Here is a 26,151-nt window from a genome sequence, read left to right on the forward strand (position 1 = left end):
CACACACACACACACACACACACACACACACACACACACACACACACTGAGGTAATGTATTAATCCATATCCTCATGCACACATACCAGGTACTCTCAAATAAACGTTTCTGCAATAAAACTGCCCCAAATTAAATACCTTTTCTACAGGAGCTTTGTTTTGCCCTGCAGACTGATGTCGGGGTATGTGCAGAGGTTTTTGTCATCCTCTGATAAGCCCTGGGGGAAAATGGTGACCCTGAGAAAAGCAGGAGGGCAAATGGAAAAATAAAATATATTGGAAGAGAGAAGAGGAAACAAGTAAGGTGAAAACTGAGGCATGGCAAAACAGCTGGTGAAGTATTAAGGAAAGGAAGATTGGTTTTGTTGATTGAAAGAAAGAAATTGGAAGGTAAAACTGTAATCATGGTTGTCAAAAGGGAATTTGTGTCAGGATGGAAACCTGAGAATACTGAATGTCTTACCTGAAATAAAAACTTTTTTTTTCATCTGTATTCATGGAAATCTTAAAGAAAGAGCCACATAAACATGCTGATTAAAACAAATAGAACACAGAGACTATTGTGGAAGATTTATATTCACGTCTTTTAATAAATTCTGGCAGTTCTCTGGGTTCCTATGACAAAAATTTAAGAAAAAAATTATAATTTCATGAAATCTTAATTTGTTTTGATAAGCAATAAAAAACTTGTCTTATTATTTGACATCAATTGTCATAATTTTCATTTTTTAAATCTTTACAAACATCCAACATATATTTTAGATACAACAGATGTAATAATAACAACCTCATGGGACAGGAAGAAATCCAGTTGTCTTCCAGTAGTAAATGTGTTTGTTGTCAAAGGCACTCAGTGCAAAATATTTAATCAAACACAATCAAGATGATGCTGAACTTTATCAAAAGGTGCAGTTTGACAGAGCTTACTCCAGCAGAATTTCAGATATATTGATGTGTAGTTCTGAAATGCAGGTATGCACTCAGTGTAAACAAAACACTCATATCATATCAACAAATCCGAGTTAAAATTCTTACCAATACAATAAAATTGTCAAATTGCTACAACCCAGATAGGTCAACAAAGTCCATGCTCATTAATCCAGGTATACAATCCAACAATTTTCAGTCAGGTCATCTGGAAAGTTTTGTTTTTTGTGTGCGCTGAAACGTTTCACCGTCCATCCAGAAGCCTTCATCAGTCAAGGAAACACAGAACACAAAACTGATTCTTCCCCCTAACAGCTTACTCCAAAGTGAAACAAGCCAGTTATGTTGGTGCTAAGATGGTCTCTTTGGCACGCCCCCTCCTCCAGTGCTGGCCCTCTCCCTCGTCGACAGTCATGTCAAACTGAACTTCATGTCATCCATGAAGACCAGATAGGTCTTCATGGATGTAGTTGCCATTGATGTCCTATTTTCAGTCACTTTGGCTATTTCTGTATGTAAACAAAAGCAAGTGGTCATGGGCTGCCATTTGCACGTTTTGCTAACAGACTTTTCATTATGTAGATGAACAGATACTAGATTATATTCATCAATTAAAACGGATTCTTCATTTTTCTGGACTGAATAAAACGTGCATTGAATTTAATGAAATGTAACGTGAGACGTCATTTATCTTTGACCCATCAAAATGAATGCGGTCATTTATTTTACAGAATCAAAGTTTAACATCAAACATTTACATTAATTTGGCAAATATGAGAATAACAACATAATCAATCAGCTTTACAACCAGGAAAACCATACGGCCATGATTTTCCGTTGCTTCACCACAGACATTAATGAAAACTGTACAATTATGATCAATTATCCACACGGCGGTGGATGAGCACTTTACACAGACATTTCTAAATTATCTGGAAGGATTTCTACTTGAGAGAAGAATTTAAAGATGGAAATGAAGTTTAAAGGGAGTAAAAGATGGTGTGTGAGGGGGAGTGTTGACCAGAACCGACACTCTCCATTCGAACCCAGCTTTTCCTCGGTACGCTTGGTAGGAAACTTGACTCATTACCTTTCTGAAGATAAATCAGCAGATATGGAGGTCCAGTTAACGCTACCTGTCCAGCGTCTCCATAGGATGGCTGTGACTCGTCCGAAGTAGTGACGAGATTCCGTCCGACACAAGCTCACATCAGCAAGTGGACTTCACATGAGTGGAGTCCTTCAGAAGTTCCACTCAGAGGTGGAAGATGTTATAATCCAACTCGGAAGAGCCTTATCATGGCTGGACTTCTGTTCTCCCAAACGACTTCACAGAACTGCGAACATCTCAGAACTTCTCAGCGCCTCACCGAACTGGAGAACTAGGAAGTACCGGCATTTTAAAGAGCTCTACTTCCGGTATATTTGAGCGTCCCTGATTGGTCCATATCAACCAGACAGGGGTGTGTTTTGTGATGTAAGAGGTTACTAGAAGTCAGAAAACAGCAAGAATTGTTATGGAACAGATTAAACTGTTCTCAGACAGGCGAGAGAAATATTTTGGCGAGTTTGGAGAAACAAGTGCCAACTCCTCTGTTTACGTCTGAGAGGATTTTAAAACAAGACACATGTCTGCTTCGACTCCGACCTTGGACAAAACTTACACTTGCTCATTCAAAGACAGAAATCAGAAAATACATGATTACTCTGTAACCGGCCTTAACATGAATTCTAACTTTGCATGAGGATTAAAAAATCATTACACTGTTTCACAGTTAATAAAATTGATTAGTTCACTGCAACATCTAAAATGGTTTGAACTAAGACACTTTGATTATCAACATTTGTAAAATAGTATGATAATAAAAAGAGAGTGTTCTTTCACTTGAATTTTCAAGAAAGAAAGTCTCAGGATGGGTGAACCTGTATTTCTGGATTCAAATCAATGAAATGACAGTTTATGTCCCACAAGGTTCTTAAGGTCAAGGGTTTTGACCTTAGGCTTAGTTTTGACATCAGGTTAAGTTCACTACAATTAAAGACACAATTAATTATCCATCCATCCATTATCTTTACCCACTTCTTCCTTTTTGAGTCACGGGGGTCACTGGTGCTCATATCCAGCCAACAATGTGCGAGAGGCGGGGGACACTTAATATGAAAAAATTGCAAGACAAATGTTTCCTACTTAACTTATATTTCTTGGATTGGTCGTTCTGACAGAGAAATGCGTATCTTGTAACTCTTTGTAGTCCAAGAATTGCTTCATGTTTTGTTTACTAAAAGACAGGGGTGATTCTAGAATCTGCCCCTTAGGGGTGCTTAGCCCCCAGTGTTGACAATGGCTCTTGACTTGAACAACGTAGTGGCTATTGGCATCAGAAGCATTTGTAATGTAACACCAAAAAGTGTGTGTGTTGGGGGGGGGGGGGGGGGGGCTAGGTTTGTTTGCTTTTTCTGAAATCCACAATCATCTCCTTCGTCTTCTTCACATTGATGTGAAAGTTATTTTTCATGCGCCAGCTCTCTAGATGTTCCACCTCCTGCCTGTAGCCGAACTCATCATTGTGTGTGATGCATCCAACCACCGTTGTATCGTCTGCAAACTTTATAATATGACATCCTGAATGGGTAGGTGCGCTGTCAGTCGTATGTGAGTAGAGTGAAGAGGAGGGGGCTCAACACACAGCCCTGAGGGAAGCCAGTGCTGAGGGTAATGGTGGAGGAGGAGAAGTTGCAAAATCTTAATGATAGTTTATTTTATTTTAGGGGGCTGACTTAAAATTTAGGGGTTCTTCAGCACTCCCCTAAAGAGGCTAAAATTGTTCCCTGCTTAAAGACTTGTTTGTTCTGTATCACAGATTATGGCGTGCACCAACAGACAATCATTTGAAGATCACTAAGCTAATTAACTTTTCTTTTAAATTCTGTCTTTCTTTGCAGCTTGTAGGCCTGGCTTCTTCAAGGGAAATGCTGGGAACTTCAAATGCCCCAAGTGTCCTCTGCACAGCTCCAGCCATGACCAGGCGGCCACCATCTGTCACTGCGATAAAGGCTTCTACAGGGCCAACAAAGACCCCCCGACGATGCCGTGCACAAGTTAGTCAGCCTTTAAATGAAAAATTATAATCCTATGAAACATTTAAAATGTCCATTTGTCCGACTCGTGCCGTATTCCAGTCTTTCTGTCCATCGTTTTTGCGGTTGATGCTAATTTTCAGAGGTTTTCCAAAACAAACTGTATTGGAAAACAAAACTAAAGTGTTCCTTTTGTCCTTGAACGTGCTTAAATTATAACTCCAACTCTCTGTTCTGATTCACTGCTTTAGCAAACAGTAACAATTTATCACGGGAAGCCCAAGTATAAAGTGGAAAAGTTTCTCATTAAATCAAAACAACGTCACTTATTCAACAGGCCATTTGATCAGATTTATCCAATTGTACAGAAACATCTCTCAGCACTTTGGTCTGTTATTCCACATCATGCAGTAGGATCCAATTAAACATAATTTATTACAAGCAATCAAATGTGTATGATGTACTTTTAGAAATCTGTCTCAGTCACCACATTAGGTGCTGTGCAGAGACATGACCTTATCCTCTTACCTAGAGTAAAGTTAAATTAATTGTACTAAAGGGATAATTCTGTTCAAAGAAAGGCATGTCTCAAATGCCGTGTTGTGAACCTTTATGCTGTTTCAGTTATTCACTTTAAAAAGTCCTTTACAGAAGTAGTTTTGTTTGAACATTACTGCTTTGGACTGGAGTATTTGAAGTGCTTTTAGAGCTGTTGTAAGCACTCTTTGAGTGTGTTGTTGCTCTCTACATCTTATAAAACACCCAAAACTTCATTTTAGTTCAAGCACCACTCACCGGTGCCGGATTCTTTTTTGAGGTGGGGGGGCATTGGGGTGTATTGTCACCTTGCACTCGCTGTTCATACGCACCTTGAATGTCAGGCGCACATGTTTAATTTAGCCAAATGGTAATGCACGGTAAATGGGTACTTTCACAGTCATCAGATTTGGAAAAGTTTGCAACAAAAGTCTTTCTTTTGAAAATGAAAAAAAAAAAAGTAACAAACTACAGTCATGAATAAGAAGTTTTTTTTTTCACAGAGCGGTGTAGATCCTTTGTAGATATTTCGCTGTTTATGTCATTTGACCGTTTGTGGAGAACAAAAGAGCCAATTTTTTCACTTTTTTTGTTTTTACACTAACAACCGTTGTCTTAAAAAAAAAAAAGAAAAGAAAAAGGCAGAAGTTTATTGGGGAGGAAACGATTCCGTGCGCAATGGATGTCTGGAGAGATGATGTGGCGACTGTTTCTGAGTGACATGCATTGAGAAATCGGAACAGACCTGCTGCCACAGGTCCTGAATGATTGTTTTTTTCTTCGGTTATTTCAGAGATGAGAAGGAGAATTCTCTTATTCTCCTCCTCCTGGCTAAATTTTCTCCAAAGCGACCTGCCATCGCAGCGCAGTTGGAAACTCCAGCTGCTTTTGGACGAGAAAAAAATGACAAACTATCCACACAATTATTTGTACCCTGACAGCAAAAGTTATCTGCTCTGGGCCAACTATAGGTGAGGGTTTGGCCCAGACCCTTAAATGGACTTGGGCCCGGGGTCTCTTGTTTTCTATGGCCCATAACTGGTGTGGATCTAGGTCAGAGTCAGAGGTGGCCAACAGGTGCTGTAAATACTGCATTTGGGCCAGATGTGGCACAAATACATAATTGTTATATAATTTTTAGGCTGATTTGGTCCAGACATGGATCGGATCAGAGCCAAAACATTTTTTGCAGTTGTCAGGCAGGCTTATGATCCCAGACCGACCCGGAGCTGGAGCATGAGCGTAAACCCTCCACAATTATGCGGATCTGGCAACTTGTAAACCGATTTGGCCCAGATTTGAATTCTGTAGGTTTTCTTGTGTTCCTGTCTGTATGTAGACACACACACACACACACACACAGACGTCAGTCACATCTTATCAACGTTGGGTGTAGCCTGTGTCAATGTCTGGGACCAGCTGACAGGCAAGGGCCCCCTGGGCCCCCCGTTCCGGCGCCACTGGTGCCACTTCAATGTCACGTACACTTCAACATTTAGAGCTTATGCTCGTTAACAAATAAAACATTGCCTAAAACCTATTTAGTGGAAATTTTATCTGGAAATAATCACTTTTTGAAATGTTTTGCTTTAACTTTAAACTTTATGTTCAACTAAAACATGGCAGCAAAATCTCACAACATAAATACAAATATGTTGTTAAAGTTAGATAAACCATTTGGTGGGATAGCTGGAGACTAGTTTGCAAACGTTACTCGTGACAGAGGCTGCAAAATGTCTCAAAACGTTCTCAGTTTCCTGTCATGTGACACATTTTCACTCAGAATAGTCCCAGAGTCCTGGACGTCCTGAAATGAGTCTGTTTTTAGATTAGTTCTAAAAGTCGATGCAGGGTAGAGCTGCATCCACTTTTCAGCTATATTTGAGTGCATCTCTTTATGTCCAAACATGAAATAAAAGACTCATTACGGAGTGTGGAAACTTTTGTCAGTTTCATGCCTGAAACCAACAAGTCGCCTGCTGGAACAGAACACAGTGCACTGAAAGCTTTACCACTCACACGCCTACACACGGATATTCAAGGAGTCTCACAAAACTTCAGCTTCTTTTTGCCAAATCAGATCATTTACGGCTTCGGAAACTAAAAAAAAGCACCGTGGACCGGCAGGATTGTATCAATGAAAATAGCTGACACCGGATTAGACACGGCAGTACAAGCTGAAAGCCAAACACCTACTCTACATGGTAAAGAATCAAACTATTTTTTTGGTTGTTAACTTGTGAAATGTGTGACAATGTTTAAAAAATAAATAAATCCCTTTTTAAGTTCTTTGTTTAATTTGTTTTGTCTTCAGGGCCTCCATCAGCTCCCAGGAACCTGGTTTCACTGCTCAACGACACGGCTCTTTTCTTGCACTGGATGCCTCCCGCTAACACAGGAGGAAGAAGCGACGTCACGTACAACATCTTGTGCCAAAGATGTGATGGAGGTGACAGTGGTGTAATGCAATGTGAGCCGTGTGAGCCTGATCTGCGCTTCATCCCTCGTCCACTTGGTATCACTGGTACATCCGTGGCAATACTGGATTTTGCGATGCACGCCAACTATACATTCCACGTGGAAGCGGTGAATGGCGTCTCTGAGCTGGGTGTGGCTGCACGCTCACTGGCAAACGTTACCGTCACCACACATCAATCTGGTAAGTTACAGAGCTCTTAATTCAGTTTATTCTCCACAAATTCACTGTGGCAGGTGCAACAAGAGTATTCTTCTCCCACTGCAAGTTTGTTTTATTGTACTGGTTTGAATTGGAGCTGTAATAAACAATGTATTTATAATAAGGATTAAATGGTTTAATAATTAAATGAATGTATAACTTACTCATGACAGAATTTTTGATGAATTTCAGATTTCTTTTCTGGGACTGAACATGTTTTGATTTTGAACAAATTCAAAGTCAGCCTATTATAAACATACTTGTCTGAAATTAACCACTTTAATAAAATTAAGTAGTTGTATTTAAAAGAGATGATGCAGCCTTAGAAGATGAAGTATAATGATGCAGTTTGTACTTTTTAAGAACCAGGTATCCTAAAACAGTACCCAGTAATTCCTCACAGAATACTCATTAGCAACCCAGCCTGTAACAAGCTGTGTGATGTATTTCTACCCAGTAATTGTTTACAAATCTTTATTTGTTCTCACAGGTCTTTATTTTCAAGTTCAAGTTCAAGCAAAGTTTATTGTCATTCTCATCACGTGTGGTACATGAGGTAGAACAAAATTATGTACACAAGGTCCCAGTTACACTCCAAAATAGCAAAATATAAAGTATAAAAAGAAACAGTAAATAAGGATCTAAGTCTAAGAAATACACTAAGATATATGTGTCAAGAACGAAACGTCAAACAGTACGTTAAAAGATCTAAGATACGCTAAACACTGATAATGGAAAACATTATGGCGTACCGAACATGAGTCTGTGGTGAGCAGATGGGTATGAATGAATACAGAAGCATGTAATAATCAGCAGCATGAGATCAGCAGCATGAGATAATCAGCAGCACAGATAAGTCACATGTCACCAATTAAAGTGGCATTACAGTGATTATCCTGGTTAGGGATTTATGAGTCTAACAGCATCAGGGTAGAAGCTGTTCCTCAGTCTAGTGGTTCTACACTTAATGCTCCTCAACCTCCTTCCTGAGGGAAGCGGGGCAAAAAAAAAGTGTGTGCTGGGTGAATGGGGTCCTTCATGATGCAGGTGGCCCTCTTCCTGCATCTGGAGGTGTAGATGTCTGTGGAGGTGGGGAGACTGATTCTGACAGACTTCTGTGCAGCCTTCACCACTCTCTGCAAAGCTTTTCTTTCTGCAGCTGTGCAGCCTCCATGCCACACGTTGATGCTGGAGCACAGGATGCTCTCCACTGGACACCTGTAGAAGGAGGTGAGGACTGAGCTTCCCAGTCCAGCACACTCTAGCTGCCTGAAGAAGTAGAGTCTCTGATGAGCTTTCTTGATCAGGCTGGTAGTGTTGTTGCTGGTTGTCATTCTGGTGCACACCCAAGTACTTGTAGCTGGAGACCACTTCCACCACAGATCCTCCTATGTTTGGAGGGGGGGGGGGGGGGGGGAGGAGGTGTGTTTTCTCTGTCTGAAATCCACAATCATCTTCTTTGTCTTCTTCACATTGATGTGAAGGTTGTTCTTCCTGCACCAGTTCTCCAGGTGTTCCACCTCCTGCCTGTAGCTGGACTCATTGTTTGTGATTCATCCCACCATAACGTCTGCAAATTTTACAATGTGACAGCCTGGATGGGTAGCTGCACAGTCATATGTGAGTAGAGTGAACAGGAGGGGGCTCAAGACACAGCCCTGAGGGAAGCAAAAAGGGTGAGAATTTGAAATACCCTCTGTCCATCCATCATTGCATGTTATGAGCATGAGAATTTGAAAATAAGTGAAGTACTAACTTCCATTTTGGTGTGTAGCTACACACTGGCTCCACCGTTGCACCTCGCTGTGAATAACGTAACACCACTCTCCAGGATTCATCACTGCACTGCATCACACAAGCAAATCAAAATTTATAAAAAATACCTCTGTTCTTCTACACAACATTACTCCTACCCACTTGAATATCTTGCATATATTTTTTACATTGTATGGAGCTAAATACAAAGTATTAAATATTTGAAGTCATAAATTGGCTTTTTGCTTTTCAAACACAATGCATTATCTTCCACAACCTGTCAGTGCACTTAAACGAGTCAATGTGTGAAACCCACTTCTGACCCTTGATCAGCTGACAGAGCAACTGCCAGATTAACTTCATCCTAATTAGTAAAATCCAGCTGACCTGAGGCCTGCTGCGCCACAAGTTCACACAGGATCATTGTCTTTGGCTTGAATTAGCAAAAAGGAAGACATCGGAGGTTCAACCGAAGACTTGTGTTTCAAGGGTAAGAATATTGATGGAATAATTGATGAAGAAGGACAAGATGAAGGATGAGAAGGGGATAATTATTGTTTTCCTAGGGTGAATGTTTTCTCTCATATCAGTGACAACATTTTGGAGTAAAATTCTGATGAGAAATAAAGATGAGAAGTATCTGTACATATGTGCAAAATCATTGTTTTGTGTATAATAATACTTATTGTAGGAACTCGGTTTGATCAAATATTTTACTCCAGACAATAATCAAGAAATATTTAGAGTCAAATCCAGTTCAAAGATATTCAAAATGTTGATTTTATTTACTGAAATAATAGCTGTGACATTTTGACAAGCTCTTTTATCAAAATTACAAAAGATGCTAATCTTGTCTGACAGATGAACTTCAATGAAAGAAATGTTACTTTATAAAAAGCTTAACTGGACTAGTGTGGCTCCTGAAATTAGATCATAAGATAATTTAAATTATACTTTTGCTGCAGAAACCAGACTACAGAAAGCACATAATCTCATCAATAATCTGAAAAAGTTAAGTCTGGTCCTCTGGACATTCAAAAAACAAAACAAACAAAAAAAGTAGAAACGTTTCGTCTTTCATCCGAAATATTTCTTCAGTCTGAGGTGCTGTATACAGACTGAGCTGAATACAGCACCTCAGACTGAAGAAGTCTTTTCGAAACGTTTCTACTTTTTTAGTTTGTTTTGTTTTTTGAATGTTCAGAGGAACAGACTTAACTTTTTCATCTTGTTCTACCTGGATTATTGAGCATGTATCAGGATACTCATCAATAATCCAGTTGTATTTGTTGTGCCAATAATTTATTCACTAAAATGAAAATGAGTGGCACCTGATGTGACTGTCATAACTTTTTGACAGTGTGAAGAATCAGTAACAGCTAAGATTAAAAGTCACCTCGTGAAGGTGTTGCACTTTCCTGATGAAAAAGACCCAAGTCCCTGATGTGACCAAATAATTTTTCTGACTCGCACACTGTAATTTCTCCCCTCGTATGCAGTGAGAAGCTTGCTATGAATAATAAATGCCTGAAGAACATCACCTTTTTGTGCATTGATCCCATTCATCAGACATTTATTATGCATCTGCTGGAAGCCCTGTGGTCTCCCAGGTCCTTCCAGCTCCGGCTAGATGAAGTTGATCCCTCGTACAATGGCTGTTTGCTTTGCAGCATCAGCATTTTAAACAGGGATAGACTGTTAGCAAAAAGGATTCAAGAAAAAAAAAGTGGGTACTTAAATAAACTCTTACCCAAGCAAAAGTGACATTACATAAAATTCATTCTGATAAAGTAAAAATCTGGTCTTTGTAACCTCAAGCAGGACTAAACAGGAACCGAATGAATGCAACAACAACAACAAAAAAAGATAGTAAATGCACAATACAAAGTATTAAATGCACAACATTTCTAGAAATAATGTTTATTTGTCACCTCCTTTATATTTTCATAAATCATAACAGAATTATCCAACAATGTTCAGCCAGGTAATCTGTACGGTTTCTTTTTTTGTGCTGAGACGTTTTACCCTCCATCCGAAGAGCTTCTTCAGTCTGAGGAAACACCACTGATTCTCCACTAACAGCCTACTCCAAAGTGGATGAAACGTCTCAGCACAAAAAAAAAAGAAAGCGTCTAGATGACACGACTGAACATTTTTGGATTTTATACCTGGATTATTGAGCATGGACTTTGGTGTTTTGAACCACGTTGACATGACTGTCGACAAGGGAGAGGGCGGGCACCGGAGGAGAGGGCGTGCCCCAGAGACCATTTTAGCACCATTATAACTGTTTTTTTTTTTTCAATTTGGCGTAAGTTGTTGGTAGAAAATCAGTTTTGTTTGGTGTTTTCTCAGACTCATGAATCTGTTCGGATGGAGGGCAAAATGTCTAAGCACAACACCCCCCCCCCCCCCCCACAACCCCCAACAAAAAACAGAAAAACCACCAACCACCCCCGAAAAAAAAAAAAAAAAAATATATAGACCTGACTGAACATTGTTGGATTTTATACCTGGATTATTGAGCATGGACTTTGTTGTTTTGAACAACAGAATAAGTTATTCTCATTCTCATGCAACATTACAATATGTCACACCAAAGACCATGGGTTGTGAATGACACTCAGCTACTACCACACCACCATCTTGATCTGAGTTGGTTTCAAAATCTCTGGTAGATTTCCCGATTGCTTTAATACAACTCGTTCTGTGATTCATGAAATATTGGGGTAACAGACAAACAGTGTTAACTGTAAATTATTTACTTTGTAAATAAAGATCTTGAAAAGATGTTGATCTTGAATTTCTGTTGAGGATCTGACTCAGCTACTAACACACCAAATCTTTGCTCCATAACTGTAAAATGGACTGACTTAGGTCCTTTTTTTGTGTTTGCTGAGGTTGGTTAGCTGTGTCCAGGCACAGTTTTCAAGGAGGAACTTGAAGTAGACTCACCACTCCTCCACATCGTGAGGAGCCAGTTCAGGTGGTTCGAGCATCTGGTAAGGATGCTTTATGGGCGCCTCCCAAGGGAGTTGCTTCGGGCATGTCCGATTGGGAGGAGACCTCGACAACATCAAACATCAAAAAGTGGGTGGAAAAGGTGAAGCACCCACACTTGCCTCCACCCTTGTTTGCCCCATACTGGCTCCTTGAGCAAGACCATTAACCCCCACCATCTGCTCCCCCATGTGTCCTAGATGGCAGCTCTCTGCTCCACACAGAGGACTTTGGTAGCTCAGTGGTCTGTGGTTGTGGCAGGAAGGGCATCCGTCATAAAAACAATTGCCAAGTCTTCATGAGTTAGTTCGCTGTGGCAACCCCTGAAGAAGGGAGCAGCTGAAAGAAGAAGAAAAAAAAAATCTCCAGAGTTACCTCATCATGTTTTCATACCAAAGCAACTTGTGGCAGTGACTTGATCAGCTCATTTAAATGTCAAACTATCTCATTATTGTTCACCCCCAAAGGCTGAACAATCATGTCTCTGCCCATGTCTGTATGCGTGTGCTTGTTTGTCTGTACTGTTAGCAAAATGTTTCATGAATCGGTACAGATTTTTTTTAAATCAAAGGATGTTCATCTACAACTGATTAACTTTTGAAGTCAGGATGGTCATTAAAGCTAATCACAATTAGCTAATACAAAAATGACTAAAATTCCATTCAATTCAAAAATACTTTATTAATCCCAAAGGGAAATTAAATGCTGTTGTAACTCGTTATCCTCGTTTCATTAAGAGACGTTGTAGACACTAATGGCTGTGAGCAAGAAGGGTCTCTTTAAAAAGGTCAGAGCAGATCTGAAGAAACTGGCCGCAGATACTCTCATTTCCTCCGGGCTTCAGGACCAATGCTCGGCTGAACTCCTCCCAGAATGATGGCCGCTCCTCCCAGCAGCTTGCCAAACTCCTTGTCACTGCGGACAGCTGGCTGCAGGTGTCAGGGGACAATCCCAATCCTTCTGCTGTCACAAGCCACGTTTCCTGCCATTTCCAGGATCTCAGTGGTCAGGCACTCGAGCACTGCCGGCAGGTAGAAGAGAATGCATCCGCAGCGCCTCCTTTTCAACTCATTTGTGATTTGGGGCTGTAGCTGAGATATTTGAGCATTTGAAGTGTTAATCAGCTGCTCCTAGTTGTAAAAAAAAACACCTTGCTGTTATGGTTATGCATCTGAACAAATGTCCAAAACTAAAAAGGTTTTGGTAAAAATCCTTCCAGCTGCACAGCATCTAATACCAAAGGAAACAATCATCCCAAAAAATGTGATTTACATCCAGAAAAAGAGAAATTAAAGTTTCCAAAAGCAGTATATCAAAATGAATGTAACAGAGCTACTCCAACATGCAGCCACTCCGAGCGGCGCAATTCTAGAACACTACAAATTCACACTACAACACTACAACTCAGTCGATTTTACAGATGAGCTCAAATTTGATGTGGTAGTAGCTGAGAGTCGTTCCCAACATGGTCTTTAAGTATGGCATCTTGCAAAACTGCATATGATTGTGCATAATATTTTTTTTCAAGGTATTACCAAAATGGTGACAACTGTGTCATTTCTCATTATGAGATGGTCTTAGTCTAAATCACTGGCATGAAAGGTAGCGGGCGATATGCGTTTCACAGATTTTTATTTCATCGCCAATAAATAATGTCACCAAAATGATCTGTGGCCATGCACTGATTACAGTTGTGAAAAAAAGAAAACAGCAGTTCCTTGAGTCAAAAGCAGTGAATTGCTCTGAGATTGAAGCAGCACAAACAATTCAGTCTATATAAGATTGCAAAGAAACAACGCTGAGTTAAAAAAAAAAAAAGAAAAAGCTATTTCTATTTATTTTTTGTCAAATATTCCACCTGAACTAACATTCCTGTTATGTTTATAAATGGTCAACGCTGATTTGTGAATTTGAAGTATTTTTCTAATAATTTATTGAACTTTTTCTGCATTTAGTCGAACTGATTTACTCATTTTTTTCACAGCAACGGACCAACCTGGCTGCTAAATCAATAAAAGATTGCAGCAGTTATATCACCAGTAGCATTTGTCCTCCTGCCATTCTGGCGGGCATTCCTCATGGCTAATTCTCCTCTAGTGTGCAGCAAAAAATAATGTATTGAGGTATTATTTTTAGACGTGTACTGTATATGTGTGCTGGTAAGCTGTCATCCTCCCATGAAAGCTGAATGTCAGTCGTGTGTGTGTGGCTCTGTGTATTCCAGTCTCTCTCTGCTGCAAAGGCAGCTAGACTGATGGGAGGATGTCAAAATGTAAAATAATCTCAGTGGAAAAGGCAGCCTGTGGGAATGTTCCTATTAGGGTGTTTAGGCTGGATTAAGTTGTCAAACTGTTTTTTCTCGGCAGACAGGCTAAAAGCAGACACAGTGGGGCAAATGTGCCAACAAGCAGGCAAGTAAATTTATACAAATACGACATTTGTGCACACGCACCTCCTACAGACATGAATATTCATTTTCACGACGCTCCCTGTTGGCTTTCTGCTGCTCAAAAAGGAAGCAAACTGTTTATTTTAGAAGAATGGAGAATACATCATGCAAATGCTTAAATTAATTCTTCAGCTTTGTAAGATTTAACTTTTAGAAAGCTCAGGAATAGCTATTAAACACCTATTTGTGCTCAGCTAATTTTTCCACGCACTTGGATGCTGGTTGTCTGATGACGGCCAGCCTTTGAAGCATCTCTCAGAACAGCAATGCGGACTCGAGTGAGCAGGATGATCTCTATATTTATGAGGAGTGAGCTTCGCTCTGCTCAAAACTCGCTGTGGGCTAGTTGTTGCTCAGCACAGCATTTGTCACAGAAAATTCCTCCCACTAAGTTCACTGCAGCACTGTGAAGAAGCACAGAGAAGTCAGCACAAATTTGTGTAAGGAGTTTGCTGCTCAGATCAGAAATGTGCTCCTACAAAGAGAGCGTAGGGGCATCGGCAATAGATGTTTTTATTTTTATTTTTCTGTTAGAATAAGCTTTACATGTGGGGAAAAAGGAATGTTAAAAAGATCCCAGTGGAAAAGATAAAAATGCAAACTAACTGAATATATAATGGAAAATATAGGTTTATGCACAGACACACACACAGAGAGAGAGAGAGAGATTGAACATGAACGTCATAAAGATTTCAGTGATTTTATTATTATTATTATTATTATTATTATTATTATTATTACAGTATTATCTTTCTTTGACTTCTTGTTAGACAGAATTATTACATGACTGACTGTGCTTGATTCGTCCACTCATGCACTACTGTATATAGCAAGTTTGAAATTTTAAAATGTAGCCTTATTTTTTTTGTTGTCATCAATAAAATTAAATAGATCCCATTTCAATTTTTTTAATTAGCTTCAGCTGTTTTACTAAATGCTCAATATGTGCTTTCAAAAAAAGACAATCATTCGGCCAAATACCCAAATGTCTGAAGGTGTCAGGTTCTAATGGTGGATTGAACGCAATGTGCAGACAGACACTCTGGGAACTCGAGGGTAAAATAATAATAATATTAATTAATGAAAACAAAAGGCTGACATCGCAGCAAAACTTACGTTTTAACGAGGAGGGGCAGAGCGAGACACAACATGATGCCATACAGGACAATCCACCAACAGGCAAACGACATTACATAGAGACGATAACAATGAAATAATTACAAACACCTGAGGGAGGACAGTGAGGGACAGGTGCAGCAGGAGCTGGCAACACGAGGGAAAAACACTGAGGAAGGAAGGAACAGCTGACACAAGAAAAACACAAATAACACAACAAATCCTCTGAAAAGGATGATACCTTTAACTTACTGTCTCCCGCTTAAGGGTAGAAATACCAATGTTCTCTGGGTTCTGGGAAGGGTTTCTTGAAAAACAACATAAATTTGGTTTATTTATGCAAAGCACCAGCTTTAACCCTTACAGTGTTACCTGCAGCTTCTGAAAGGCAAGTTAAAGCTCCTTAACAACATGTCTTAAAGTAAAAAAAAGAAGAAAATATTAAGGCTACCTAAAACTGAGCCTTGTGGGACTCCTTTAACTAGTCATGTCTGGGTTTAAAAAAACTTGGGCTTATCCATCTGCAATCAGAAAACTGTAAACTGATCTTACATGTTGAACATTTGGAGCTCTGTGAAAATCTGTGATAAAAGTTGGAATACACAATTATTCTGGTATAAATATTAAAACACTCCTGCATTTCAATTCGATTCAGTTTATTTATATAGCGCCAAGTCACGACAGAAGTTGTCTCAGGGCACTGAACATAAACATTCATATATAAAAATTATCAGTTAATAATATTATTTATCTGCACATCAGTTGGGTCAGAATGAAACTGCAGTTCTCTAAACTGAGACTGCTCAAAGAGCTATCTGTGAGATGGGGCAGCTTTGGATCAGAGTCTATAGCAGACGTCCTCCAGCGAGACTGTTGGAGGTTTGTTTCACAACAGTCACACGTCAAATTGCCCCTGGGCAAGGCACTAAACCCTTCACTGCGTCTGATGTCTGCCCCATGTATGTAAGAATGTGATCTAAAGCACTGATTAGGCTACATACGCATTGATTTAGATTAACTTTGTAGAAATATCGCAGAGTGCTGTATGAATGTATGTGCAGATGGGTTAATGAGGGCACAGACTGTGTCGTGAAGCACTTTGATTAGCTTGGTTGGCTAGAAAGGCGCTACATAAGTACAGTTCATTTAGCATTAATTGTTCATAACCTTTCCACAGAAAAACAGAACTAATCCTTTACTAACAATGTAGTGATGCTAAAAGTTTCATAACACCCTGTATACAAGGCTGCTCTTGTTCCTACAGATGATGATGAATAACTGGACATCATGGGATGGATTTTCGTCAACAGAACAGGCAGACTGAAGAACACGTTAGATCCAAAACCACTGTGTAGACAGATGTCACCTGAAATATACATTGTTTGAAATTTGGAATAAATTAATGTTATTATGAACATCAAAGTTCATGCTCAATCATCCAGGTGCAAAATCCAATAATGCTCACTCATGTCATCTGGACAGTTTCTTTTTTGTGGAAAGATGTTTCGCCCACTATCCAGAGGGCTTCATCAGTCTGAGGAGTCCCAAGTACTGTTTTCCCCACCAAGCAGTACAGTCCTTTACTGGAACAACCTGTTTGCTGGTGATAAGATGGTTTCTGGGGGCTGTCCTGCCCCCGTCGACTTCTCCCAGGCAGGCAGGCACAGCCAAAGTGGTTCAAGACATCAAAGTTCATGTTCAATCATCCAGGTACAAAATCCATAATGGTCAGTTAGGTCATCGGGACAGTTTATTTTTTGTGGAAAGACGTATTGTGATGTCTTGAACCACTGTGGCTGTGGCTGCCTGTCTGGGAGGAGTCGACAGGGGACAGGACAGCCCCCAGAACCATCTTATCACCAGCAAACAGGTTGTTCCAGTAAAGGAGTGTGCTGCTTGGTGGGGAAAACAGTTTAGTTGGGACTCCTCAGACTGATGGAGCCCTCCGGATAGAGGGCGAGATGTCTCTACAAAAAAGAAACTATCCAGATGACCTGACTGACCATTATTGGTTATTATGAACATTTTTTGAAAGTTCTAACTTTAGAAATGTTATCATTTTTTAAAGTAAAAAAACTAAACTTGTTTTTCCTTTCCTTAGAGAGTGATTAAATATTCACCCAGAATTCTGCCAGAAGCTTGTTAGTGGCTACCAAAGTAGTTTGTCAAAGGTAAAACTTGCTAGAAGATGGGAATATTACATCTACTGCATTTTCATTTTTTGATACATTATGCATTCCTTTTACCCGTTGGAAAAAAAAAAAAACTAAATCAAAACATGCCCAGTTCTTTTTATCTTTATTTTACTTTAAATAACTAATTTAAAGCCCACTATCGGTTGAAAAGTCTAGTTTACAGACTTTTGATCACAGAGTGTGTTGTAGCACTTTCTTGTGTTAATCAATTAAGCAATAGATACATGTTTTTATTTTGATTGCATCTTGAGCTGTTCATGTTTTTCTTACTTACTGGAACATATATTTTTATAAACCTGGTCTTACCGAATTCTGTTCAAAGTGTTTTCTTACAGTTTTTGGTGTCCTTGTTCTGGAGAGGCTTCTCTAGCGTACTTTGCTCCTTCCTTTCAGTTCTTTCCCCTCTGTTTTCATCCCCTCTGCTCTGGGAATAAAGTTGTCTTCTATTTTTATGCTCAGATGCTGGGGAGATGCAACCTCGTGGGATTTCTTCACAGCTTTCCCTGTTCGCTCATTCGCTCCAGCGTCTCGCCTTTTGTGCTTTTCTTCAGCTTTTTAAGCACCCATAGCTGAGGGATAACCTATATTCTTTTACATGTTCCCAATAAACCAACTAATACACATAAATTCTTTCAACTCGAGATAAATGAACGATGATTAAATAATGATAATTGTTCTCTTTGCGTTGCTCGCCTGCATCGGTATGCAGGGTGCAGATAGATTTGTGCAAAGCCTGAAATATCTTATTACATAAGCGCGCAGGAGGTTGTTGGGGATTTTTCTCAGTTTCCAAAGAGTTGTTGATGCACAAAAATATCTAAAACTTTAGCTGTTTCTCTCCTATGAATAAAATAAAGATTCTGTGGACCTAAATCCTTTTTTGTAATGTGACTCTCAAGAACCTTTGTCTTCTAAGTAGGCTATGCAGACATGTCTGCCTGCTGACACATAGTTTCATCAAATTCTCTCGAATCACAAGTGACAATTTAACTGGTTGAACATTCTTTTAATTTGCAGTTGAGGTTTAAAAATGTAGATATAAAGGCTTTTATAACCCTCATAGCCTTATAGAGGTATGCATCCCTGACATCAAGACAGACAAACGGTCAGCACATAAATCAACTCTTTCTTTTCTGTATGTTCTGCTTTTGTGGGTAAAAGTTCAGCTTTTGAGGCTTGTTTCTAAACCATGGAGAAATAAAGATGTAAATTAATTAAAAGCCTAGAAATTACTAAAATGATGCATATCACCTGCTGCCTGTCAGAATTTAAAACTAAAATCATTTTATATGTTGCGAAAAGACAGTTTTAGCCAATTTGTTAAAACTTTAAAACTAATATTATGCTAATTATAACATGTAACTTTGCATAGTCTGTTTGTGCTTGGAATATGTGTTGGGGATCACTCTCAGCTATTACCACATCAGGTTTTAGTTCAGTGTCTGTAAAATTCACAGAAGTGTATCGAGGTGGCTAAATCTGCGGTGGCTATGTCAAATGGGGTTGACTCCAAAAGTTAATCAGTTGTAGATGTCATATTATTTATTCGTTTCATAAAGGTTTGTTTAAATCTATTCATTGTTTCTTGATATATTTTGCTATCAGTTAGACAGAGGTCTTTAAAAAAAGCACTCTATTGAATGAAGTTGAACTTTCTGAAAGTTTAAATAAAATCTTGAGCGTACGAGTCAAACATTTTGACATAAGTACATTGTTTTGTTACTTGGACTGTTGTTCATTAAATAAATCTTTAATATTAGAAAGTAATTAGTGAGTTGATGCTTACAACTGTTTAAGTGTTCAATCCAATTCAAGATGGCCACCACAGCAAAACAATTCCAGAAAGCACAGAAATGGCTTTAACCCTGTCAGTTTTCCGGATATGGACCTAAAATTTGGTGTGGTGGTGTCTGACGCTCATTCCCAAAGACTACTCTGAGCACTAAAGGATTGTCCAAGACATTTCGGCATTAACTATTAGAATCAACTTTGCCTGTTTGTTAGCAAAATTTTCCATGAACCGCTACATTTCTGACATGCTATACATTGCATAAATCTACTTCAATCTTTAGCATTTACTCTTGTAGTTGAGTCTGTTTGCAGTTTGTAACACTGGACCAATTTTTATGAAAATAAAAGTATGAGGATGCACATTTACAACTGATTAATGGTTGAACTCAATACAATTTAACATGGTTTCTACAGTAGGTTTTTAATATTGTGATATTATACAAAGATATAATTTCAAGGTTTGACTAAACGCCATTATTTCTCAACATGAGATCATTTTTACACAAAAGGCAGCAAGGCAGGTGTATGTATTTTTTCCCCAAGAATCAGTCTTTATGTTTGGCTCCCAGCAAGTTCTTTTTACATATCTAACAAATTGTAAATTATGGATCTGGTCAGCTGGTCTCTCGACGCAACTAATAAATTGTTCCCGACAAGAAGACAGAGTGAAGGAGAGCCCTCTTGCCCTGACGGGACACTTGCAGCTGGATACACAATGGATTCTTGGGGGCAGTGGAAGATCGTGTGCCTGTCCATATTGTCCGTTAAGGATGTAGAAGATACATACATAATTGGATTAATGATAGCAGGATTTCTGCTTTTTGGGTTGGTGGTTACCTTGCATATCGACAAATACTGAAAACATCGGCAGCCTTTTCTGGCCATTGTAAGTTTGCCCGGCTTGAAGTCGCCATTGAGACGTACCGGTAGAATTATAAGGCAGAGAGAAAATCAAGCAGAGTCAGCATGACACAAAACAACTGTTGTTATCTGAATCTGGCTCCCCTGTGTCAGCCTTGAATTGGCCAACTCTCTCAAACTCTCCTGGATGTTATGTGAACAAGAAGCTTTGCTCCCCCCCGTCCCCTACCTGCTCCCTTCCCGAGGACATCCGTGGACCTGTATCAGAGCTGAGCCGGCTGATAGACACTGCACTATCTCTTTTCAGGACTATGGGGACTATCAGGCAGTGTCCACGGACAAACTCATCACCTTCGTCGGCCTTCCTCGTCTATTCATGTATTATGATGTCATCAGTATGTTGCTGTTTCTGTGCTGAGGTTGTTTTTTTTTAAACTTTCACGCTGTGTCCCATCTAGGACACAGCGTGACATATAATTTTGTTATACTCCACTTCCCCCATGTTTCTCTTTTCCTATCTAACGAAAATGGCAGCGCCCACCATGAGGCCGCGGCCTCAGACACTCCGTCTTCCCCATGTCGGTCGTTTATGTTTTACTCTGACGGGCTGTACTTTAATATAATTTCGTTGTGCTTCGGTGCAGTGACAATAAAGCTGATTCTGATTCTCGTTTTCCCTCCTCTTTATTTCTAATTTGAGCTGTTGAACTGTGAAGTATTCCATCTGCGTCGAGGAAATCTTGGCTTCTTGACAAGATGTGAGCACTGGATCGACACGCCGAAGCGTCTGACTCGTGTAGCGATACATCCTCGTCCAATTTGTAGCCTTCTGCACGTTGAAGGTTATCTGCTTTCCAACGTAACAAGAGAAATTATGACACGGCTGCTTCTCGATTTCTGCTCCCGATCTCTCCAACAGTGGCAGAGGGCTCGAGTCTGTTAGTTTGCTGAACCATATTCTGTTCAAGCAGCACCTTTATGAATAATTGATGGTAAATATTTGAATCTCTGGAAGGTGATTCTGCGACGGCCATGGCAGCATTTTGTAAACTGTTCACTCAGACTCAGAGATGATGTCAAACATGTTTCACAGTTTGCTGTAGGTCTGGTGGGTTATGTTTACAAAAATGCCTCTCAGAAGTAGCCACACATTACGCTGAAGTTGGTAGAAAAAGCCCGTTTTTGTCGTTCTTTTACCCCGCTGTGATATCTGAGGTATTTCTCTCTCAAACTGCCACCATTACTCAGAGCTGCGTGATGTGGGATTGTCTTCTGAAAGCCGAAGGGTGAAGACATCTGTGGCACTTCTTGTAAACATCGTTCCAGATGCTTGTTGGGCTGCTTTGACTTTTTTAAATCTTGAAATGTTTGGATCAATTCTTGACCCTTTTGGGAACTGCTGTCTCGTCTGCAGGTCTCTTGTTTACTCACTTAACTTTGCTTTTTATTGCCCTCTGCCAAAGGACAGAGGCAAGAATGTTGTTGCTCATGTCTGTGTGCATATTTGTCTACTGTTAGCAAATGATCTCATGAACCACTGACTTGTTTTATTTTTTACAACTGGTTAACTTTTAGAGTTACTTCCATTCAAGATGGCCACCAAAGCTAAGCAAACCAGTAACCAGTGATAACTCAGCTAATTTTACAGATACTGAGCTAAAATTGGATGTGGTAGTGGTTCAGCATCATTCACAGCAGAGCAGGTGAGATCTACACATTGTATAAACTTTGGCTGTCAGTCCTGTCTGTCTGTTAGCAAAATATCTCATGAACCATTAAACAGATTTTAATTTAACTTTTTTTTAACAATCACTGGAAGTTAATCTACAGCTGAATAATTTTTGGGGTCATGCCAATTTAAAATGGCCACCACAACTCATTGTCAACCAACTCAAACGTCTGTAGTTTGGCAAATTTTAGAGATTCTGAAATAAGATTTGATGATCTATTAGCTAAGATTGATTCATAACACATGCTCCGAGTGCTAACACATCTTCTTAGATCTGATTGTGGATGAGGTTATTTACAAAGTTTGACGTCAATGATTATAACTTCTCATCTTATCTTAGTTGAAGACTCTGTTATGAAAGGTGGTGGGTGATGTGCATTTCTTTATTGAACGTGCCTTTAATTAAGCAGGCGATTGTGGAAATCTCTGGTCTACAGCAAATTTTGAAACTGTTCTTGAGTTTTTATGCTTTATTTATTTAATTATCTCGTCATTTTGGAACAAACTGTTGGCTGTTTGTTAAGAATCTTGTAACATTGACATTTATCCTCCTGTTCATCACGTGGAAGGACACTTGGACTGTTGATGTTCAGCACAGCCTACCCCAACAGGTTGCTCATGCCTTCTGAATGTCTCTTGTCTTTGGGGACACTTCAGGTCCTGCTTTTTTGGGGACAGTGAAGAAAGACTGGGCCACTTACAGCAGCATCGCCCTCTCCTGGTCAGAAGTGGAACCACCTCCTTCAGAGATTCTGGACTATGAAGTGAAATACTACGAGAAGGTAAATCATTCAGTTAAGAAAAAATAAAAAATAAAATTGGAAGAAACACATGTGCAATATGTCAATCACTGTTCACAGATTAATTGGACACATAAAGTTAAATAAAAAATAATAATAAGACCAAAAACATGCATGTTAGGCTGCCTTCAGGTCAAGGGCTCCATATGATCTCAATGAGATGTGCCTGGTTAAATAAAGGTTAATAAATAATAATAAATAACATAATTGATTTTGTCACCATCTGTTCTGAAATATAATAGAATAAAAAAGGTTGAATCATGTCATCTGGACTTCGTTTTTTGGTTAAAAAGAAACGTTTCGCCCCTCATCCAAGAGGCTTCGTCAGTCTGAGGCCTAGCCATCTGGTATTACCCAGAAGCCACCCTGACTCTTGTGTTTCAAGCCTGCCTCAGATACCCCTGAAGTCTGGCCTTTTCACTAATGGTTTCAAAAACACGATGAGGGGCGAAACGTTTCTTTTTAACCAAAAAACGAAGTCCAGATGACATGATTCAACCTTTTTTGTTGTTATATACCTGGATGACTGAGAAAACAAACTTTGTGATAATAGAATAAAGTTTCTGTGTTTGGACGTTGTGTTCAAATTTGGACACAAACATCCTGTTTATAACCGCTGCCTGTCTGTTTCTGTTCCCACAGGAGCAAGAGCAGCTGAGCTACTCATCAACACGGACCAGAACCGCCAGCGTGCTGGTAACGGGCCTCAGACCCTCAACTGTTTATGTCTTCCACGTGCGCGCTCGCACTGCAGCGGGCTTCACAGCTTACAGCCACAACTTTGAGTGTGCGACAGCAGCCGAGGGTACGATGCCGGCGTTTTTTTTTTTGTTATTATTATATGAACTGGTTTTAGGGAGGAATTGCACATAATTAATGTTTGCAAGGAGAGCTGAATATTTTACTAACGGTTGGGAAATATTTAGGTTTAGAATATGTTTTTGTTATGAAATTTCAAGACTTCCAAAACAACAGGAATTAATTATTTGCTAATCAATAATACAAATTCTTAAATACTTTTTATAATTGTTCTTATAAAGCGAATCAGTAAAACTCAACGTTTCATCAGTTGCTATTATTTTTAATAATTTCCACTCTTCGTCCCTTTTTCCCAGATCCAGATGTTGCAGATCAGGGTCAGGTTCTGGTGGTTGTCACAGCATCTGTAGGTGGCTTCTCCCTCCTCGTCATCCTCACCCTCTTCCTCCTCATCACTGGACGGTGAGACTTTTATTCTTTTCTCTTTCACCGGATTGTCAGCACTAAACTGCACACGCTGATGCACACAAACAAGTTTTTGCTTCTCATAATCTGCAGAGTAATGCTGCAACCTAAAATCTGTTAATGGACTCTTTTTTTGTAGACATTCTTATTTTCCAAATGGCTGAACCAATTTTCTGCCTAATTACCCAGCATGTAATGCATGTACCAGCCGTTTGCTCCGTTCCATTAACCTCCAAAAGTGTGCCCGGTCTGTTGTCTTCACCTCACCCCCGGTTAACAGGGTTTTATCGTTTAGGCACATCTTTAAAGAGCTGTGAAAAATGAGCAGAAAATCTGGATCATTTATCTGAATTTAACTGACACAAGCTGCAGGATTCATCTTTGAGATCAGAATTTAAAATGTTCTCTGAAAAGGTGGGATCATGATATTTCACTTTAGCTTAAAATAAATCATCACAACTAATGAAAATACATGATTCATTTATTGTTCTTTGTACATTCAATTCAAAAATACTTTATTAATCACAAAGGGAAATTAGGTGTTGTTGTAGCTCATCGTCCTGGTTTCATTATAGAGTTGTTAGACACCGATAGCTTTGGGCAGGAAGGATCTCCTGCAGCAAATCTGAAGAATCTGGCCACAGATACCGATCCGTCCACCCGGATCCAGCTTGCTGTCAGATCAGGCGAGCCTCTCGGTCCTCCTGGGCAACAGGATTGCCCGAATGCCGGGCAGAATTCCTCCCTGAGCGATGGTCACTCCTCCCAGCAGTCTGCAGAGCTCCTCGTCGCCACGGACACACAGCTGAAGGTGCTGGGGGATGATTCCAGTCCTCCCATTGTCACAAGCTGAGTTTCCCACCAGCTCCAGTATCGGTCAGGTACTCGAGCACTGCCACCAGGTTGACGGGAATTCGTCCGCGGCGCCTCCTTTTCAACTCATTTGAGATTTGGGGCTGCTAAGATATTATTGAGCTTTTGGGATGTTAATCAGCTGCTTCTGATTGTAAAAAAAAAAAAAAAAAAAACTTGTTGCCATGGTTACGCATCATAACGAATGCCCCAAAGTAATAATGTTTCAGTAGAAGTCCTTCCAGCTGCACAGCATCCAGTACCAGAGTAAATAATCTTGCGAAAAAATGTATTTACATCTATAAAAAAGAGGAATTAAAGTTTTCAAAAGCAATAACTCATAATGAATGAGCTACTCCAACATGCAGCCACCCCGAGCGGCGCAATACACATGTATCACATGTGGGTGAACTTCACTTCCTGGTTGAGCTGAGACTGTTGAGACTTTTAAATCTTCGCTCAAGACTCATCTGTTTTCCATACGTTTGATCCAAACAAAGTTTGAGAACAAGTTAGAGCTCAGTTTTTTTTTGTGTTGTATTTCATTGTGAATCCTGTGTGACACAAAATTAATTTTCTTTTTCTTTTTTCTTGTTTTCATTTTACTTTGACTAAATTATAAAGCACTTTTGTCAACTTTAGTTGTTTTTATGTGCTATATAAATACACTGACATTGAATAACCAGAGGAGGTTTTGTGTGATTCAGAAAATGATTCTTATACTTTCTCTAATGTGTTCACCTGTGCAGGTGTCAAGGATACATTAAAGCCAGGATGAAGTCAGAGGAGAAGAGGACTCGCTTCCACAGCGGTCACGGTACTGAAAGGAAAGCTTTTATCTTGTGTTTGAATTTTCTTTTATCCTAAGTTTATTTCAGGAATTAACAAAAGCTGACAAAGATGCAGAATGTGACAAGTGTAGTATGACATATCCTGAGATATATTCATACATTAAACGGGTTCACTCATCTTTCTGGACTGTGTGATGTTCGTGCGTTGAATTTAACAGAAATGTGGACGTGAGACGTTAATTATCTTTGACTCACCAAGCGAGTGGGTCATTTATTAACAGAATCAAGTTTAACACATCACACATTTACATTAATTTGGCAGAATATGAAAACAACAACATAATCAGCTTTACAGGAAGTGAGAACAAT

General features: G+C 39.5%; 1 protein-coding gene across 1 annotated transcript in view; it reads left to right on the top strand.

Moving 5' to 3' along the window:
* Nucleotides 1-26,151, top strand: part of LOC119422521 (ephrin type-A receptor 6-like) — an 85,771-nt gene that overhangs the window by 50,550 nt on the left and 9,070 nt on the right. Inside the window, 6 exon segments of the mRNA XM_037689901.1 lie at nt 3,871-4,026; nt 6,857-7,201; nt 22,773-22,897; nt 23,558-23,720; nt 24,031-24,136; nt 25,741-25,808. Coding sequence (XP_037545829.1) covers nt 3,871-4,026; nt 6,857-7,201; nt 22,773-22,897; nt 23,558-23,720; nt 24,031-24,136; nt 25,741-25,808 — 963 coding nt within the window.

Source organism: Nematolebias whitei, chromosome 2 (assembly GCF_014905685.2).
Source record: "Nematolebias whitei isolate Nwh7 chromosome 2, NemWhi1, whole genome shotgun sequence".
NCBI classification, from domain to species: Eukaryota; Metazoa; Chordata; class Actinopteri; order Cyprinodontiformes; family Rivulidae; genus Nematolebias; species Nematolebias whitei.